At 33.1% G+C, this 18,157-nt stretch overlaps 1 protein-coding gene and 1 long non-coding RNA gene across 4 annotated transcripts in view; both read right to left on the bottom strand.

Moving 5' to 3' along the window:
• Positions 1-7,225: 7,225 nt before the first annotated feature.
• LOC140989715 (CLP protease regulatory subunit CLPX1, mitochondrial-like) lies at positions 7,226-13,481 on the bottom strand. 3 transcript variants are annotated; one of them, XM_073459058.1, is made up of 15 exons: positions 12,492-13,481; positions 11,968-12,026; positions 11,592-11,692; positions 10,954-11,033; positions 10,692-10,742; positions 9,970-10,044; positions 9,789-9,866; positions 9,479-9,535; positions 9,259-9,329; positions 8,686-8,785; positions 8,493-8,597; positions 8,342-8,404; positions 8,059-8,181; positions 7,600-7,755; positions 7,226-7,510 (listed from the first exon to the last, which is right to left on the bottom strand). In XM_073459058.1, the coding sequence occupies exons 1-15, from the start codon at positions 13,026-13,028 to the stop codon at positions 7,442-7,444; spliced, it is 1,725 nt and encodes a 574-aa protein (XP_073315159.1). In that variant the 5' UTR covers positions 13,029-13,481; the 3' UTR covers positions 7,226-7,441. The 3 variants fall into 3 exon arrangements, with proteins under 3 accessions (XP_073315159.1, XP_073315161.1, XP_073315160.1); XM_073459060.1 differs by lacking the exon at positions 12,492-13,481 and having other exon boundaries at positions 11,592-11,684; positions 11,968-12,011; XM_073459059.1 differs by lacking the exon at positions 12,492-13,481 and having other exon boundaries at positions 11,592-11,696; positions 11,968-11,982.
• A 1,750-nt stretch (positions 13,482-15,231) lies between these two features.
• The window catches only part of LOC140990398 (uncharacterized), a 15,961-nt gene continuing 13,035 nt past the window's right edge, over positions 15,232-18,157 (bottom strand). Inside the window, exon 4 of the long non-coding RNA XR_012177646.1 lies at positions 15,232-15,834. This is a non-coding gene — a long non-coding RNA (uncharacterized lncRNA). The remainder of the gene's footprint in view (positions 15,835-18,157) is intronic.

Raw genomic sequence — 18,157 nt, 5'->3', positions numbered from 1 at the left:
TTAATTAGATAGAAAAATTTTATTTTTCGCATATTTTAAGTAGTAAATGAGGGTTGTTACAATAAATATAGAAATATCTCATATTTATTATATACTGGATAGATATCATCAAAATTCGCCAAATCTCGAATCTCTTTATGATATTAGAGAACATCTATGAATACTGATATACAGAGTCCCTAAATCAATGCAATTAAATTTAGAAAATATATCATCTATATAATTGCATAAAGGTTTAGAGAATCGCGTGTTTGTGGGATCTCATCAGTTTCAGTCTCAAATTAAATATCAATGATTAGAAGTCAAAACTCATTCTTGTTGAAAATTAATATTTAAAATGTGTATGTTGAATATTTGAATGTTGAATATTTGAATGTTGAAAATAAGAGTTGTAAATATTGAAAATTAGTGTGTGATGATGTAAGTAATGATGATTTTATTTTTGGATTATTTGTAAAGATTTTCTATAAATAGATCTCTCATTTGTGAAGAAAATCACAATTGAGTTGAGAGAAAAATATTATAAAGTGTGTAGTGTGATAATTTTGAGAGTTTGAGATTTTTTCTTTTTACCATAAATTTTTACTTTTTCACAACACGTTATCAGCACGAAGCTCTAAAAGTTCTCCATATTTTTCCAAACTCCAAAACAGAAGAAAAAGGTAACAAAGTAATAATATTTATTTTATTGTTTATTTATTTATTGTTTATATATTTAATATATAATGTAATGTTATTATAAATAATAAAAATAAATTTTTCAAAAAACTTGTTATAAATCCTGGGAGGATGTTAAGACGACATCCCACACTCCCGGTAAGGGATACGACAAGTATAAAAGCCTATAATATTTGTAAACAAAATATCTTATGACACTTCATTATAATATTGTGATATGATATACATAATTATTTAAAACATTACTAATATTATATACACCATATTATTACCATAGAATTATACAAATACATACATTTATTTTTTTGTACACCAACGGTCATAAACGGTAATAAAACGGCTAGTTTTTGCCCTATAAATATGATCTCTCAATCACTCCAACTTTATCTTCTTCTCTAAAATTATTCTTCATCAAATTTTTGAAGAAAAAAGAAAATGGCTTTCACAAAGTTATTTTTAATTATTTTCGTTATAATACTCACGAATCTTGTACTTATCGGAGAATATCCTCCTCATGTGTTTTCTTTATTTTTACGAATGCTTGTATTTGTTGTTTATCCATTACTTTGTATTGCAATATTCATTAACTAATAAAATGCATCATAATTTTTTTTTAATACCACTATGTCAAACTTGACAAAGCTCGAATTTGTTGCACTCGACATTACGGGGAAAAATTATATGCCATAGACTCTCGATGTAGAAATGCATCTTGAGTTATTGGGTCTAAGCGAGACTATTAAAGAAAATGGTATATCTTAATCACAAGAAAAAGCAAAAGCTATAATATTTTTGCGCCCACATCTTGATGAAGGTTTGAAATGTGAATATTTCATCGAAAAAGATCCCATGGCTATGTGGAAAGGATTAAAAGAAATATTTGAACATATAAGGGAAGTTATACTTCCGACCGCCCGTGATGAATGGAATATGTTGAGATTCCAAGATTTTGAGAAAATAAGTGAGTACAATTCGGCGATGTATCGAATAATCTCGCAATTAAAATTTTGTGGACAAGAGGTTACGGAATCGGAAATGCTTGAAAAAACATTTTTCACGTTTCACGCATCAAGTATAACTCTAGAGCAACAATATAGAGTGCGTGGATTTGCGAGATATTCTGAACTCATCGTCTGTCTTCTTGTGGCGGAAAAGAACAACGAGCTATTAATGAGAAATCATCAGTCCCGACCCACTGGATCAACAGCATTGCCAGAAGTAAATGCTGTAAGCAAAAATGAATTTAAACCTGGAAACCAAAATAAAAGTTATAGACAAGATTTTGGTTGAGGACAAAATCGAGGTCGTGGTCGTGGTCGTGGACATGGACGGGGACGTGGAAGTGGTCGTGGTTGTGGACGCGGCCGTGGTTTTGAAAATAATCGAGATAGTAATTTCTATAACTCATCTCAAAAGAGCGTCCCTAACCATCCACCGAAAAGGCATCATGAGAATATGAGTGTTAATGAGAATCACTCAAAAAGATTTGAAAGTTCTTGTTTCAGATGTGGTACTCCAGGACATTGATCCCGTATTTGTTGAGCCCCTGAGCACCTTTGTAAACTTTATAAAGAATCAATAAAGGGGAAAGAAAAGGAGACCAACTCTACTCAACACAGTGACCCTTTGAGTGGTTCAACTCATTTTGATGCTGGAGATTTCCTGATTGATTTACCAGATAATGATCAATTTGCTGGTGGAATAAATATGTAAAATATTTTATTTTTTCATGTATTCGTATGATAATGTTTTATAGTGTGTTATATTGTATTATATTTTATTGTCAATAATTTTATTTCATTGCATATTTTTTGAAGTTCAAATATGAAAAATGCTACGAATCAAGCTGAAATTTGCATACCTGATAGTGGTACAACGCACACTATTCTCCGAGATAAAAGATATTTCTTGGAACTAAAACCAACAAAAACAATGGTGAATACAATACCAGGTCCTGTAGACTTGATTAAAGGATGTGGTAAAGCACAATTTTTGTTACCTAATGGTACAAAATTTTTGATCAATGATGCTTTGTATTCACCACAATCGAAAAGAAATTTGTTGAGTTTTAATGATATATATTCCCATGGGTATGATACTCAAACAATGAATGAAGGGGATGAGAAATATATGTGTCTTACCACATATAAATCAGGAAAGAAATATGTGATTGAAAAACTACCAATGTTCCCTATTGGATTGCATTATACACATATAAGTCTCATTAAATCAAACATGATAGTTGATAATTCTTCAATATTAGTCAATTGGCATGATCGATTAGGACATCCTGGTTCAACAATTATGCGAAGAATTATAGAAAATACACATGGTCATCCGCTGAAAAACCAGAAGATCTTTCAGAATAATAAGTTTCAATGTAAAGCATGTTCTCTTGGAAAACTTATTATAAGACCATCACCAGCCAAAATTCAAACTGAATCACCAATGTTTCTTGAACGTATTCAGGGTGATATTTGTGGACCAATTCATCCACCATGTGGACCATTCAGATACTTTATGGTATTGATTGATGCCTCCAGCAGATGGTCACATGTATGTTTATTGTCAACTCGAAATGTTGCATTTGCAAGATTACTTGCTCAAATAATAAAATTGAGGAAGCAATTTCCCAATTATACAATCAAGAAACTTAGACTTGATAATGCTGGTAAATTTACTTCCCAGACTTTCAATGATTATTGTATGTCTATGGGAATCATTGTTGAGCATCCTGTTGCTCATGTACGTACACAGAATGGATTGGCTGAATCATTGATTAAACGTCTGCAAATGATTGCTAGACCAATGATTATGAAAACAAAGCTTACTATTTCTATATGGGAACATGCAATTTTATATGCTGGTTCATTAATTCGCATCAGACTAAGTGCATATCATAAATACTCCTCATTGCAGCTTGCATTTGGTAAAGAACCAGACATTTCTCATCTGAGAATTTTTGGATGTATGGTGTATGTGCCTATTGCACCACCTCAACGAAAGAAAATGGGACCTCAAAGAAAGATTGGAATTTATATCGGTCATGATAGTCCATCAATCATTCGATATCTTGAACCTCAGACCGGCGACGGGTTCACAGCACGTTTTGCGGATGGTCATTTTAATGAGGAAATCTTCCCAATGTTAGGGGGAGCCAAGAAACATACCGAAAAAGAAATTACATGGTATGTATCATCATTGTTACATCTGGATCCAAGAACACAACAATGTGAAAAAGATGTACAGCAAATTGTGCATTTGAAAAGAATAGCAAATCAAATATCAGATGCATTTACAGATGCAAAAAGGGTAACTAAATCATATATACATGTTGTAAATGCTCTTGCTCGAATTGAAATTCCAAAGAAACAAATTGAACAAAGTCATGATGAGGTAAAACGCCTGAAGCGTGGAAGGTCAGTCGGTTCCAATGATAAAAATCCTCGAAAAAGAAAATTCATAGAGAAACACAATGATCACAAAATAGAGAATGATGTTCCTGAAGAAATACATGATGATCACAAAATAGAGAATGTTGTTCCTGAAGAAACACATGATGATGAAAATGTTCTGTAAGAACCACAAACTGACGAGAATCATGAAATCTCTATCAATTATATTAATACTGGAAAAATATGAAACCGAAAAGATATAGAAGAAATTGATGATATATTTTCTTATAATGTGGCAATTGACATCATAAATGATAATAAAGATCATGAACCAAAATCTTTTGGTGAATGTAAAAATCGGCAGCATTGGATAAAATGGAAAGATGTCATCTTGGTTGAATTGGATTCGCTAAATNTAAGATGCCTGAAGCACAAAGTTCAAAACCCAGAGAATGTTATTCTGTGAAATTACTAAGATCATTATATGGGTTGAAGCAATCCGGCAGAATGTGGTATAATAGGCTAAGTGATCACTTGATGAAAAAGGGATATGTAAATAATTCAATATGCCCTTGTGTTTTCATTAAGAAAACAACATCCGGATGCGTAATTATTGCTGTATATGTTGATGATTTAAACATCATTGGAACAAATAAGGAAATTCAAGAAGTTGTGTCATACTTGAAAGAAGAATTTGAAATGAAGGATCTTGGAAAAACCAAGTATTGTCTGGGTTTACAAATTGAACAAAAAGAATGTGGAATATTTGTTCACCAGACAAATTATACAGAAAAGATCCTTAAACGTTTTAATATGGACAAATCAAATCCTTTAAGTACTCCAATGGTTGTTAGATCATTAAACATAGAAAAGGATCCATTCCGTCCATGTGAAGATGATGAAGATATTCTTGGTCCAGAAGTACCATATCTAAGTGCTATCGGTGCCCTTATGTATCTTACAAATTGTACAAGGCCTGATATATCTTTTGCCGTAAATTTATTGGCAAGATTTAGCACATATCCAACAAAGAGACACTGGAACGGAATTAAACATATATTCCGTTATCTACGAGGAACGACAGACTTGGGACTTTTGTATTCAAAAGATGCTAATCTAAGTATAATTGGTTATGTCGATGCTGGATACTTATCTGATCCACACAAAGCACGTTCTCAAACTGGATATGTATTTACTCGTGGAGGCACTGCAATTTCTTGGCGTTCACAGAAACAAACACTTGTAACAACTTCATCAAATCATGCCGAGATTATTGCACTACATGAAGCAAGCCGTGAATGTGTGTGGTTAAAATCAATGACTCAACATATCCAAATCTCATGCGGATTATCATTCGACGAGAAGCCTGTGATACTATATGAAGATAATGCTGCATGTGTTGCTCAAATGAAAGAAGGATACATAAAAAGCGACAGAACTAAACATATTCCTCCTAAGTTCTTCGCATTCACCAAGGAGCTTGAGAAGAATAAATGTATTGATGTTCGTCACATTCAATCAAGTGAAAACTCATCATATCTCTTCACAAAGGCACTTCCTACGACAATATTCAGAAAGCATATATATAATATTGGGATGCGCAATCTACGAAATCTGTGAAGAATTGTTCGTGTCAACATGAGGGGGAGTTTACGTGACTGCACTCTTTTTCCCTTACTATGGTTTTTGTCCCAATGGGTTTTTCCTAGTAAGGTTTTTAATGAGGCAGTACAAAAACACGTAATGAAGACATCATCGTATCATGATCATCACCACAAGGGGGAGTGTTGAAAATTAATATTTAAAATGTGTATGTTGAATATTTGAATGTTGAAAATAAGAGTTGTAAATATTGAAAATTAGTGTGTGATGATGTAGGTAATGATGATTTTATTTTTGGATTATTTGTAAAGATTTTCTATAAATAGATCTCTCATTTGTGAAGAAAATCATAATTGAGTTGGGAGAAAAATATTATAAAGTGTGTAGTGTGATAATTTTGAAAGTTTGAGATTTTTACTTTTTACCGTAAATTTTTATTTTTTCACAACAATTCTTATATTTATTTCCACATATCGATCTTTATGTGTTACGTCGTTCTCGAATTCATTTCATGTTATGTTAAATTTCTAACATACAGAAATAAATTGAAAGCACATGTATAATTCAATACTTTGGCCCCATTGAGTTATGGATAAAAGACAACACTTCCAATCACGGATAGAAACTCAGGTACTTGAGAGCAATGCCACCACTTAGGCCCCTACTACAAAATTGAATTAATTCAAGGATCAAGATTTTTGGTTTTAGATATAATTGAACCAACTAGTAGGAGGATAGAAATTCAAAATTAAAAAATTCAAGATTTCCCCTAGCGACGTCGTTTGGCCTGTACATGAGATGATGTATGATGGATCATAATCAACCCATAAAATTTCTTTTATCTTTTAATATAAATTGGTACCAACAGTTACAGTTGATTTTATGCTCTACAACAGTAGCTCGAGACATTTATGAAAATACACAAAGAAGACAAGGCAGCCAACAAGTTACACCATGCAAAGAAGACAAGGCAGCCAACAAGTTACACCAGCTTGAATTTAACTCCAATTAAAAGAATTGCCCATCTATATGTCCATAGCAATACACTCATTCAGATATTGTCATGGACATACTCATCCAGATATTGCATTTATCGTCGATATAGCGAATCAAATTACGCGATATCCCAAGGGTGTTCACTTGCTAACAGTTAACAAGATTACGTTTGGAATGATGAATCTGATTTAGAGGAAATAATTTCATTTGGGAAAGAATTTGAAATGACACACAGCTTGGATGTATTTCAAATTTTCAAATTCATCACAAATAACATTACATCTACAAATATGAGGAAGTTGTGAATTTCAATACAACCAATACAAATTTCTCTAAACCACCAAATGGATTTGAAATTCATGGCTTCCTTCCACCCAAACACAACCTAAAAGAAAATCATAGTAAAGGCAGATTCGCTCTTGATATTTATATTGATGTAGATTATGATGCAAGCTCGCCTGTTGACAGAAGACCTATCTCTGGCTACTGTATTTTCCTTTATGGAATCTCATAACATGGAGAAATAAGCACCACATCATTGTAGCAAGGTCAACTCGAAATATTTGAATTTCTTAAAATTAAGATGTAATTATTTCTCATTTTTGGAGATAAGACCCAATGTGGGAGCAACAGAAGAGGATGTCTGGGAAGATGGCAACATGTCCATTGATAGAAGAACCATACACCAAATTTGCATCAACTGAGCCTCTAAATCAACTCCATTTGAATTTCCATACTGTACACGGTATATCGATAAATGTTATCAAAGTTTATAGCGCAACAATAGATGGAAGCTCCTGCTCGATCTCAGGTTCTCCTTCGGAACCTTCGGCAAGCGTCTGTAATGTAGTAGAAACAATTGTCAGCTCATGTCAACATAGATCAAAATATGAAGGCATAAAAATGAGACCCTTTTACTCGTACGAACCTCTGAAACCTTAATCTTGTGTTGTGAAAGATAGCGGTTGAGCGCCCCTTTGCCATAAAGGATCTTGGCACCCTTTACACGACCCTCGTATCCAACTGACTCCTCATCCACTACAACAGACTCTATTATATTTTCCCCTGTTCTAATATCAGGAATCTGAAAGATAAATCTTTCTTATTTCATTATTTCATGTAAACAGATCAGAAGAGAAAAAAACATGTAAAGGGCAAGAGATATATCCTATACAGTGAGATACGCACAGGGATGGATCTACATATTTTCCGGATGAGATAACGAGGGAAGGGCAGTTTGGGGGATGAATCTTTAGAAAAATTACAAATAAAATTTTAATTTTTTTTTTCTTTGAAGGGGAGAATTGTCCCTCAGACCTCACCCCCAGTAAATCTGTCCTAGGTATTGACATTATTAGTCAAATATTGCAGAACTTGACTAACAAACCTCGTACATAGCATCCATCAATATGTTTTCTAGCATAGAACGCAAACCCCGAGCTCCGGTGTTCTTGGTTATTGCTTTCCTAGCGATTAATCTCAACGCATCTTCTGTGAAATGTAACTTCACCTAATAAACAAGAGCACAGTTTACAACTTGAAAATTTTTTTATGTTGATCCAACGTGAAAAGATACTACTACTCTTCTGAGAAAAACAAGGAGAATTTTATTACAATGAATCTGTTTTCACAGAAAATGGTCAATTTATGGAAGGGTAACGAAAACTTACTTCATTCATTTGGAACATCTTTTTGTACTGCTTTCCTAGCGCGTTTTTAGGCTCAGTTAAAACCTTAAAAACAAATTTAAACATTGTGTAGCAGTGTCACTAAAAGTAGATAAGTAAACACAACGAGCACGATTCATAATTCGCGTTTTACCTGAACTAGCTGATCCTCAGTAAGTGCGGCCAAGTTAACAAGGATAGGAAATCGTCCAACAAACTCGGGTATTAGCCCGTATGCTATTAGATCACTACTTTCAGCCTGAGAAAAAAACTTATGCATCATTGAAATACGTCGTCTAGCCTACAGTGGGAATCTATACTTGAGAGAAAGATGGTATCCAGCTTACAGTTTCAAGTAATGATGATGTCACAGCAGCACTTGTTACAGTGTCAGTTCTCATGTTTGCACGTACGGGGGCACCAAAGCCGATGGAAGAATCATGACGTCTGCAAGTACGTCAAAAATTGTAGGTTCCAATCCAAAACAAGAGGTAACAACATAGTTGTCAAAAGTGCAGTGAAGTGCACAGCCTGAGCAGCGCTTCAGTGCACTCCAAAAGCACACGGCTTCCATTAAGCGTGCGCTTGTTTGCGCTTCATAGAAAAAAACAGTTTTTTAGTTTTAAAAAATATGACAGATAATTCTCCTCTATTTATCACATTGCCTTTTGCCCTCACATTTTAATATTTGATACTTGGAAGATAAAAATGATAGATGACATAATATCTGATATCTCATGTTTCATATTTTTTAAAACAAACTGATTTTATTTTTATTTTTTAAAAATATTTTATTTATTACATTTTACTTCGCTTTGTATTTTAAGCCTCAGGACACCTGAGCGCTTTAATGCATCTTGCGCTTTTGACAACTATGAGTAACAACATTCATGTTATTTGGATTGATATAGTAATATGACCTCTCTGAGATTGTTTTTTCCAAGTCAACAAAAGCACCTCCGCATATAAAGAGGATGTCTTTCGTGTCAATCTGCAAATACAAAATTTATTGCTGTCACTAAGCTTCCAATTCACAAATCGCAAAGCAATTATTTTATTCAAATCATTCTTCCAAATGGTATGCTGTTCTGGTTGAAGGCATAAGACTGCAAGAAAGGTCGTTTTACTGTCAAAACATACCTGAATATTTTCACCTCTTGGATGCTTTCGAGCGCCTTTCTCTGGAACATTGACCACCTGATATTAAAAAAATTCATTAATCAGAATCTAGATTGAAAATAAATCAGGTTAAGATTATAAAACACTCTGGACTTGTTTGGTATTGTTTTGGGAGTTCAGACTGAAAAACTTCGAATAAATGTTTAGGAAAGTATTTTGGGAAAATAAATTGCTGTTTTTTGTCTTGGAAAATAGATTTATCACATAGATGAAAAATCACCAATAGACTACTTCAGGTTCATCAAAAGGGAAAGTAAATCAAAACACTTACAGTCCCCTCCAGCATTTTCAATAGTGCTTGTTGGACACCTTCCCCAGACACGTCTCGACTAATGTTGATGCTCTCAGCCTATAGAGTCGAGAAAGAACAAGACACACAATACATCGAATTCAATATCAGCAGGCTTAGCATATGCAGATTGATGCATAATTTGGCAGCAATAATCTAGAACCTTTTTGGTGATCTTGTCAACTTCATCAATATAAACTATGCCTTGCTGCGCGGCTGCTACATTATAGTCTGCAACCTGAAATGGGGAACCAAGGCTAACATCACTTTCCATGATAAACTTATAGAATTGTAGATGTAGTTTACCATCTAATTGGGTACTAGAGTTTCACAAACACAAGTTTTAGCTAATGTGAACCAATGGCTCTAATGATAATCAGAATCAATAAAGAAAGTCTTCGTAAATAGAATAATAGTTCATGCAAATTCATTCTTCATCGGTGTTCTTAAAAATTATGCATGAACTTCGTAATTTGAATACCAAGAAGTCCGATGTCACTGTGAGGAAACATGCAATATTAAATCATCAAACCATGTCAGAAAATCCATAATTTTCGACAAGCCCATTGAGCGAAAGTATAAAAGCGTAAAAATTGAATCAAATGATATCGTTTTCTGATTTCTGATCAATAAACGCAGGGAAAAAAATTATATAAAGTTGTTAAAACTGACAAAAAATAAGGAAAATCAGATGCTTGTCACCAGCTGTAGGGCATTGCGGACACACCAATACATATAAGAATCTACCCATACCCAAAAAACACATACAGATACAAACAGCAATGCTTTTAGCTAGAAATTCATCACATTTAAATTATATCATACAGAAAAAGAGTCAGAATAAGATTCCACTCCAACTAATAAAGAAAATAACATGCAACTCACCGTCAGAAGCTTGTATAGAATGGACTCCACATCTTCCCCAACATATCCTGCCTGAAAAATGAGATTTATCAGATTAAAGCCACAGAACAAGGATGTTATAAAATTCTGTAACACCATTGTAGCATTTGGTGAAATTGGTTTACATATACTGAGAAACCTCGTTGATAAAAGGGGAAAAAAATGATTTCCAACTGCACTGCTCCCACAGAGAAATTGGTTTACATATACTGAGAAACCTCGTTGATAAGATAAAACGTCTTACCTGAGTAAGTGTAGTGGCATCGGCAATTACAAAGGGAACATTCACCAACCGCGCCAAAGTTTTGGCAAGTAGCGTCTTCCCTGTCCTTAAAATGATTTTAAAAGCACACAGTGAACTGATATTACTGGAAGAGAAAGACAGTGTTCAATATGAATAATCCATAATTATGCAACTGACAATTCTTAGGTTTGACATAAAATTTTCTGATTCTCTACCTCTCAAATAGTCGTTCATCAAATGAAATAGAAAATCAAAAAAACAAGAAAACAGCTACTAGATTATTAAAGGAGGATTATGCCCTAACATGGATAATACTTTTAAACAATTCCTTCTATTGTCAAGCATAAAAACTGGGGATACCATAAAGAAACTGAATCAATTAGTCTGAATCATAAATGGACGACAGTGACCATAAATTGAAATGATCTCAGATGATACACAAATCTAAGATCAACTACATTAAACAAAAACAATGTTTCAAAGTCCTATAATCCCTCATAAAAGCTAAATGTTTCGTATAAACTTTTGCCACAAGTTCACTGTCCACACACTGATTGTGAGTATTATAGGCCTGAATACAGATATATATGCACACATATATAAAACTTCGTAAACATTTCAAACACTGAATAAATTACCTGAACCTGTTGGCCCCATCAGAAGAATGTTGCTTTTCTCAAGCTCCACAATTTCATTATCTGTGACATCGGATTTATCACCGGCCGTACTCCCTGCAGACCTAACTTTCAGGGTATAACACCAATATTAGATATATTCACTTTTAAGTAAAATTTTAAAGCAAAAACATACAGAATAAGTACAGGTAAGAACTATGAAAACAACAAACAGCAACCGTTTACAGAACTTTATAAACCCATAACATCAAAATCAGCTAATAACCACAGACAGGAGATAAACCAAGTCCTTTGATTGAGCTAATTTAATTTTAAAACCTATTAGAATTACAACTGCACAAGAGTAGGTCAGATGAAGCTGGATATCAAGAAGAATCACCTTTGCAAAGAATCACTATATATTCTCTTGTAATGATTATAAACTGCTACAGAAAGAACCTGCATCCACATAATAATATTTAAAACAGAGTTGAAGTATCTAATCAAATATTTATTGCGAGTCACAAGTTGTAACATTTAAAAGTAAATATTTTTACCACCTCCAATTCGCCCCCTCCACGGATATTAATGAACTCTATAGAAGAGTTATCTATCGGAACAATACTATTACCGATCTATTAACAACAAGTAGATCTACGCCAGTAGAATTAGTAATGTGCCAGAAGAAACTAGTACAAGAAGCCGTGGATACACTTCTTGATAATGGAATCCGGGGGCAACTAATGAGGGATGGTCATAATAAAGTTCCTCGTTTTTTTTTCTTACCACCTCCTATCGCCCCCTCCATTTTATACACAATACATATTTCAAGATATCAATCAGGTAAGTAATCCTCAAATTCGAAAAATGAATAAGTTTGAAATATAACAGAGCTTATAACTAATTTTAAAAAAACAAATAAACCTTTTTAGCTCTTTCTTGTCCAATTACAAATTTGTCAAGTCCTCTACATATCTCCTTCGGAGTGGGGAAATTTGGCCCCAAGTTGGACCCTCCCCAGCACTCATCTTTACTTTCTGACCCGAACCCTCCACCAGAGCCGGAATTCGGTCCATCTCTATCAGTCACCTGGATAAATTTTACCCCCGGCCTCACCACAATCCCATCCCTTCCAGCCCCAGGTGGCTGCCAGACCTCAGGTGGATCACCCTGAGAGCTAATATTCCGGATTTTCCTCCTGTTCCTATGCAATTTCGTGAAATTCTTGCCACTGTCCACATATTCACCACGTAACGAAATGGGTTTGAATGAGGAGAAATTAAAGAGTGAGCTTGAGAGAAAATTATGACTATTGTGATAATTGCAATCATATCTGGAGCTCCTCTGGAAATGGTTGACCCGACCCGCGTGCATATGGTTTTGAATGAAGTGTCTGAACTGCGAGGCAGCGACAGAAGCTGTGTCTCTCGATGATTTCGACCTCAAAGCAGCGGCTGCCATGGCAGAATCTTCAAGTATAACAAAGAGGGGGAAACTAAAACTTCGTAAATAAATTATTTTTCAAGTCCAGATGGGAAATCCACACATATAAAAAGGCTGAAATTTGAAGTGGGTTCCAATTAGATTTATAAAATTAGGGATTAGTCCGGATAAATTAGAACCGAAACTGAAGATGATAAAAAGACTCAGAATGAAAATTCGAGCACAAGTTTAGACAAAATAAAGGGGGGATAATTGGATTGGAATCCAATCAAATTACTGTGATTTGGGAAATTCTATAGGTGAATTTCGGAGGAACCATGGCAAAGATTGGATTTTTAGGGTTCAAGATACGAACTTGGGGAAGAAAAGGGCAGTAGATGGATCGAGGGAAATCGTTGATTAATATCAGTGGAAAACTTTTGCCGGAAAATTACAAATCAAGGAAGATGACACGTTGTTCAATGCTGCCTGAAACGGTGTCGTTTTATGAAGGTTAAAGTAAGCATATTTAATTTAATTTAATTTAATTTAATTTAATTTAATTTAATTTAATAAATAAAGCACTAGGGCATGTAAAGCCTGACTAAGGACTGACTGTTACAAATTGTTTCTGGTATTTTCTATGTTAATTATTATTTTATGTAAATTTAAATATATTTTAATTGATAATTATCTTTAAAAACAATCATTTTTTTCTATGGTGGTTTCCAAGTTGATTTCTATTAAAAATTAATATAATTATAGATTTTTTCAGATATTATTTCTATTAAAAATTAATAAAACAATTAGAAATTAAATTTGGAAAAGAATCTGGTTTATTTTTATGATATTTTATTTTTTTGTGGTTTCTTGTAATTATTATATTGTAATAAAGAGATTTAAAGAGATTTTGTCGCATATTAATTAATCATTATAGGAAATAAGAATTCCACCAAATATATATAACAAAATTTCAAGATTTTTTCCAACCAAAATTTAACCCTCTCTGTGATAACCTTTTCACAATAAAATTATTAATATATAATTTTATCAAGATATAATTTTGCACATATAAATATTTAAATTCAAAATATTTCACCATGATAAGCTACAATTTAACCCTGAGCTAAACCAGCAAGCGGTGGGGTCTCTAATTTAAACTTACTGAATGATGGTATGAGTTCTCCATAAATAGTAGTATTTGGGGTCCATAAGCATACATACCTAAAATTACACAATATCATCAATTGTGAGTTTTGGAGTGCTTAGAAGACTCTCAAACAATCAGAATCCAAGAAATGTTCAATGTGTTCTTCATATACAGTGGCGGGGGTTAATATTTGATTCATTTTTCCCCATTTAGTATCAAGTTATTGAGTTTAAATATTAATAAATTCTTACATCTAGTATCAAAGCAAAGAAATTGAAAAAAAAAAAAACAAAAATCACCGGTCATTGTACAATTCCCAACAAAATTTGATTTATAAAATAAATTCATAGAATTATTTCAACAATTGAAATGAATGTCCAAAGGTATAAGACTTGAAATTCAAATTAAAATTCTAGAAAAACTTGGAACATAAAATTTTTTATCCAAAACCAAAATAAAATCACTATCCAAAACTAAATTTCAAGTCCTTTATAGCATCCACATGTGAACTTATCTTGTTTCTCGAATAGATGCTCAGCTCACTTCCTATTGGATTCCTTTTGTATATGGTATTTGTAACATAGATTGTAGAAACAGAGTAAATCAACCATGTGTTATAAATCATATTAACCATATTATATTCATAATGTAACGTCCGAAAAACCAAAACTAGATAAACCACATGTACGCAAAATTATTTTAATTGCTTAATTGTTTAATTTAATTGATTATAAATGCTTGCATGGTATTCATTATATGATTAAAGGTATGATTGCATGATTAAATGATTATATGACATGATTTCAGGAAATTGAAGGATTTTACCCGAATATTCGATAATAGACAGAAGAAAGGAGACCGGGGACGACCAAGATAAGAATATTAATTTTTAATTAATTAATTGCATGGCTTCCTAATATGATTAAAAATGATTTAATTTTTCTAAAAATGTTAAAGTTCGAATTATTTTATGAGTTAAGCTCGATTTTTTCCGGGAAGCCGATTTTGGGCAAACGAGGAGTTTTAAAATATAAAAAATATTATTTTTGGAGAAACTAAATTTTATAAACTTTTATATTTTAATTAAACTAGCAATCGAGGCACACACGATGTGTGTGCGACGTTGTACATGAATATTAATAAGTGTAAAATGTGTTATATAAGTATGCTAAGAGATAACATTGTGCAAAAATTGAAGAATGTTTAAAATAGTAAGTGTATCTTGTGAAACAATTGAAACGACATAACTATTAATAACATTAAATCGTACACAAAATTGAAATAAATTTCATGACATGTTACTTGTCCAACACAAAAAACCTTACATAGAATGAGCGCAAGAGAAAGTTGTTGGAGTTATTAGCTTTTGTGTTTTTCTTATAGCTGACGATGCACGCACGTTGCATATATAACGTAACAAATAAATAATAATTATAACTTCAAACATATTTTTCTTTCGTTCTAACGTACATTTGCATATGCGTTGCATGTATAACGTAACAAATAAATAATATTCATACATTCGCACATATTTTTCTTTCATTCTAACATATATTTATCTGAATTTCATTTATATATTCCACAATAAAATACATCCATGTAAGATAATAGTCATATTCGATGATGGCGAAGCGCTGACAACGTGAATCTGAATTTCATGTAGTCGGAGAAGTTGAAAATCTCATGACTCCATCTCTCCCACGATTTCATGTCGCTTGAATTAAACTGTAGAACCCGTAAATTAGACTACGTATAAGCCATGCATAATTCCTAGTATTTAAATTAAAATGATTTTTCATTGCATGAGTATTAAATTTCTTTTCTTTAAATTTAATTATTTTAATGCAGTAGTTTAATTATTAGCTTTTTCAGTTAAATAAGTGAGGCCGGACTGGAGTTGGAGTAAAGAGATAAAATTTAATATTAAGAAAACATTCCTAGAATTTATTTAAGATAAATAATAAGTTATTTTAGTATAAAAGAATGTTTAAGAATTTATTTAATTAACTTGAGATAAGTAGTAAATAAATTCTTTATGTCCAATAATTTAATTAAAAGCCTAAAATAAAATATGTGACCAATTGAGATAAGTTAATTTAGACTTATATTAATTAAAAAATTTCAACTTAACATGTTAGCAATTTAATTTAAAGATTTAGCCATGCATGCAATATAATGTTATGCCATAATTAATTTATTAATTCACTAAAATATTTAATGAGTAGATAAAACTCTAAAGAATTAAAATACAATATTTAAGCAATATTTTTACCTCCCATTATCTCAAATTTTCGGCCATCATCTCTTAGGGATTTAATTAAATTGCCAACTCACAATTTTGATCACCTTACCTTATTCCTCCTTGGTAGAATAAATCATTCAACTTTAAATCTTCAATAAATATTAATTAAGCAATTTTCCTACCTCTTTTTACTAGATAAAATCGGCCACTTCATTTTATAAGATTTAATTTTTGACAACTCACCAATTTTTTTTATATATCTTTCCTTATCCATTTTGTTGGGAGATAATTCTATCACACTAAATCATCAATAATTAATAATTAAGCAATATTTTTAACTCTTTTAATCATCAAATTTTGGCCCCTTCATTTAGAAGATTTGGATTATTTTGACAAATCACTTCCTTATTTCTTTCCTTAACTTTTTTTTGGAGATAATCCTTCACCATTTTAAATCCTCATTAATTATTAAATAAGCAATTTCCCTACCCTACTTTATTTATAAAAATCGGCCCCTCCTTTATATTTTAAAAGATTTTATTAGTTGGACAATTCATTTCCTTATTATCTTTCCATCATCTTGCTCTAGGTAGATATCCTCCCCACTTTTAAATCTCTACCAAATAAATAATTAAGCAATTCTTCCCTTGTACCTAGACCCTAAAGTCGAACATGTGCACTCCTGATCATCCCTCAAAAATCTTTTGATATCAATCACCCCCTTTATCTCTCAACTCTAGAATAGAAAAGATTTTATCTTACTCTTCTAATCTCCCATCTATTAGTAAACTTTCAATTCATTCCCTAACCATTTTTCCCCCTCCATATTCTCGAAAATCTAGTCGCCTTCAATAGAGAAAAATCGAGTTCTAGCTAGAGGAAAGTAGGGAGAAAAATCGAGTAGAAACAAGGAAGCAAAGAAAATCACTCCGTCTCCTCCGCGCTGTGCCGTCGTAGTGTTTGTTTTCTTATTCAAACAAATTTCAGGCATGTTTATATCTTTCTTTCACTCTTCAATCAAGTCATATACATGTTTTTAAACCATATTTGTTCATGATTTTTAATAGAAAAACCGAAATATTTCAGCAACTACACAAAAAAATTCTGCAAAGATTTTTCTACTTCCCCTCATGCTTCACGTTGGTAGTTGTTTTGATGGTTTCAGAGTATGGCTCGTTCCAGGCACTCAAGGCTGCTTATGGTCATGTCCTAGGGTATGTTAGGGTCAAGTTTGATCAAGGGTTCATGTCTCAAAACCGTGAGTTAGATGCTCCAATCCGCAAGCGTGAAACTAGTGTCATATTGAGTTCGATTTTTTTTTTTCAGTTTTGTTGTCAAGGGTGATGTTGCTGATCTTGGCCGCCCTAGGGGCTATATCCATGGTTAGAACATCTCCTTGTCATGTCTAAGACGTGACCAAGTCGCCCCTTTGAGGCTTGGTCCATGTTGGAATCGATTTTTAAATCAAAACACAAGAACAGCCCCTTCCCCTTTCGCCCCTTCTCATTTTTACAGCAAGTGTGTTTCGCGTATTGTGGAATGGTGTGGATCTTGGTTGGCCTACGGCCCTTAGCCACGGTTCACACCCTACCTCTGGATGTCTAGATCATGCCACGGCCAACCAAATGGCCACTGGAATGGTCCATGACAGCAAGAACCACAGCAACATCCCACGCGCAGAATTAGTGCTCGGTTGGGACGCATGATTTGTTTCTGGTGTGATGCGAATTGTGGCTAGCCTAGGGCCCTTAGCTGTGGTTCAAATCATTCCCTAGG

Source organism: Primulina huaijiensis, chromosome 12 (genome assembly GCF_012295235.1).
Source record: "Primulina huaijiensis isolate GDHJ02 chromosome 12, ASM1229523v2, whole genome shotgun sequence".
NCBI lineage: Eukaryota > Viridiplantae > Streptophyta > Magnoliopsida > Lamiales > Gesneriaceae > Primulina > Primulina huaijiensis.
The sequence above is the reverse complement of the archived record's forward strand: the minus strand, read 5'-3'. Positions and strand labels throughout refer to the sequence as shown.

Excerpts from the sequence above, each read along its gene's own strand:
- LOC140989715 (XM_073459058.1), bottom strand. The coding sequence starts at position 13,028 with ATGGCAGCCGCTGCTTTGAGGTCGAAATCATCGAGAGACACAGCTTCT. Across the intron at positions 12,027-12,491 it reads GACAAGAAAGAGCTAAAAAG|GTTCTTTCTGTAGCAGTTTA; the intron begins GTTTATTTGTTT and ends ATGTGGATGCAG. Across the intron at positions 11,034-11,591 it reads GATGGGGCCAACAGGTTCAG|GGAAGACGCTACTTGCCAAA; the intron begins GTAATTTATTCA and ends TTTTAAGGACAG.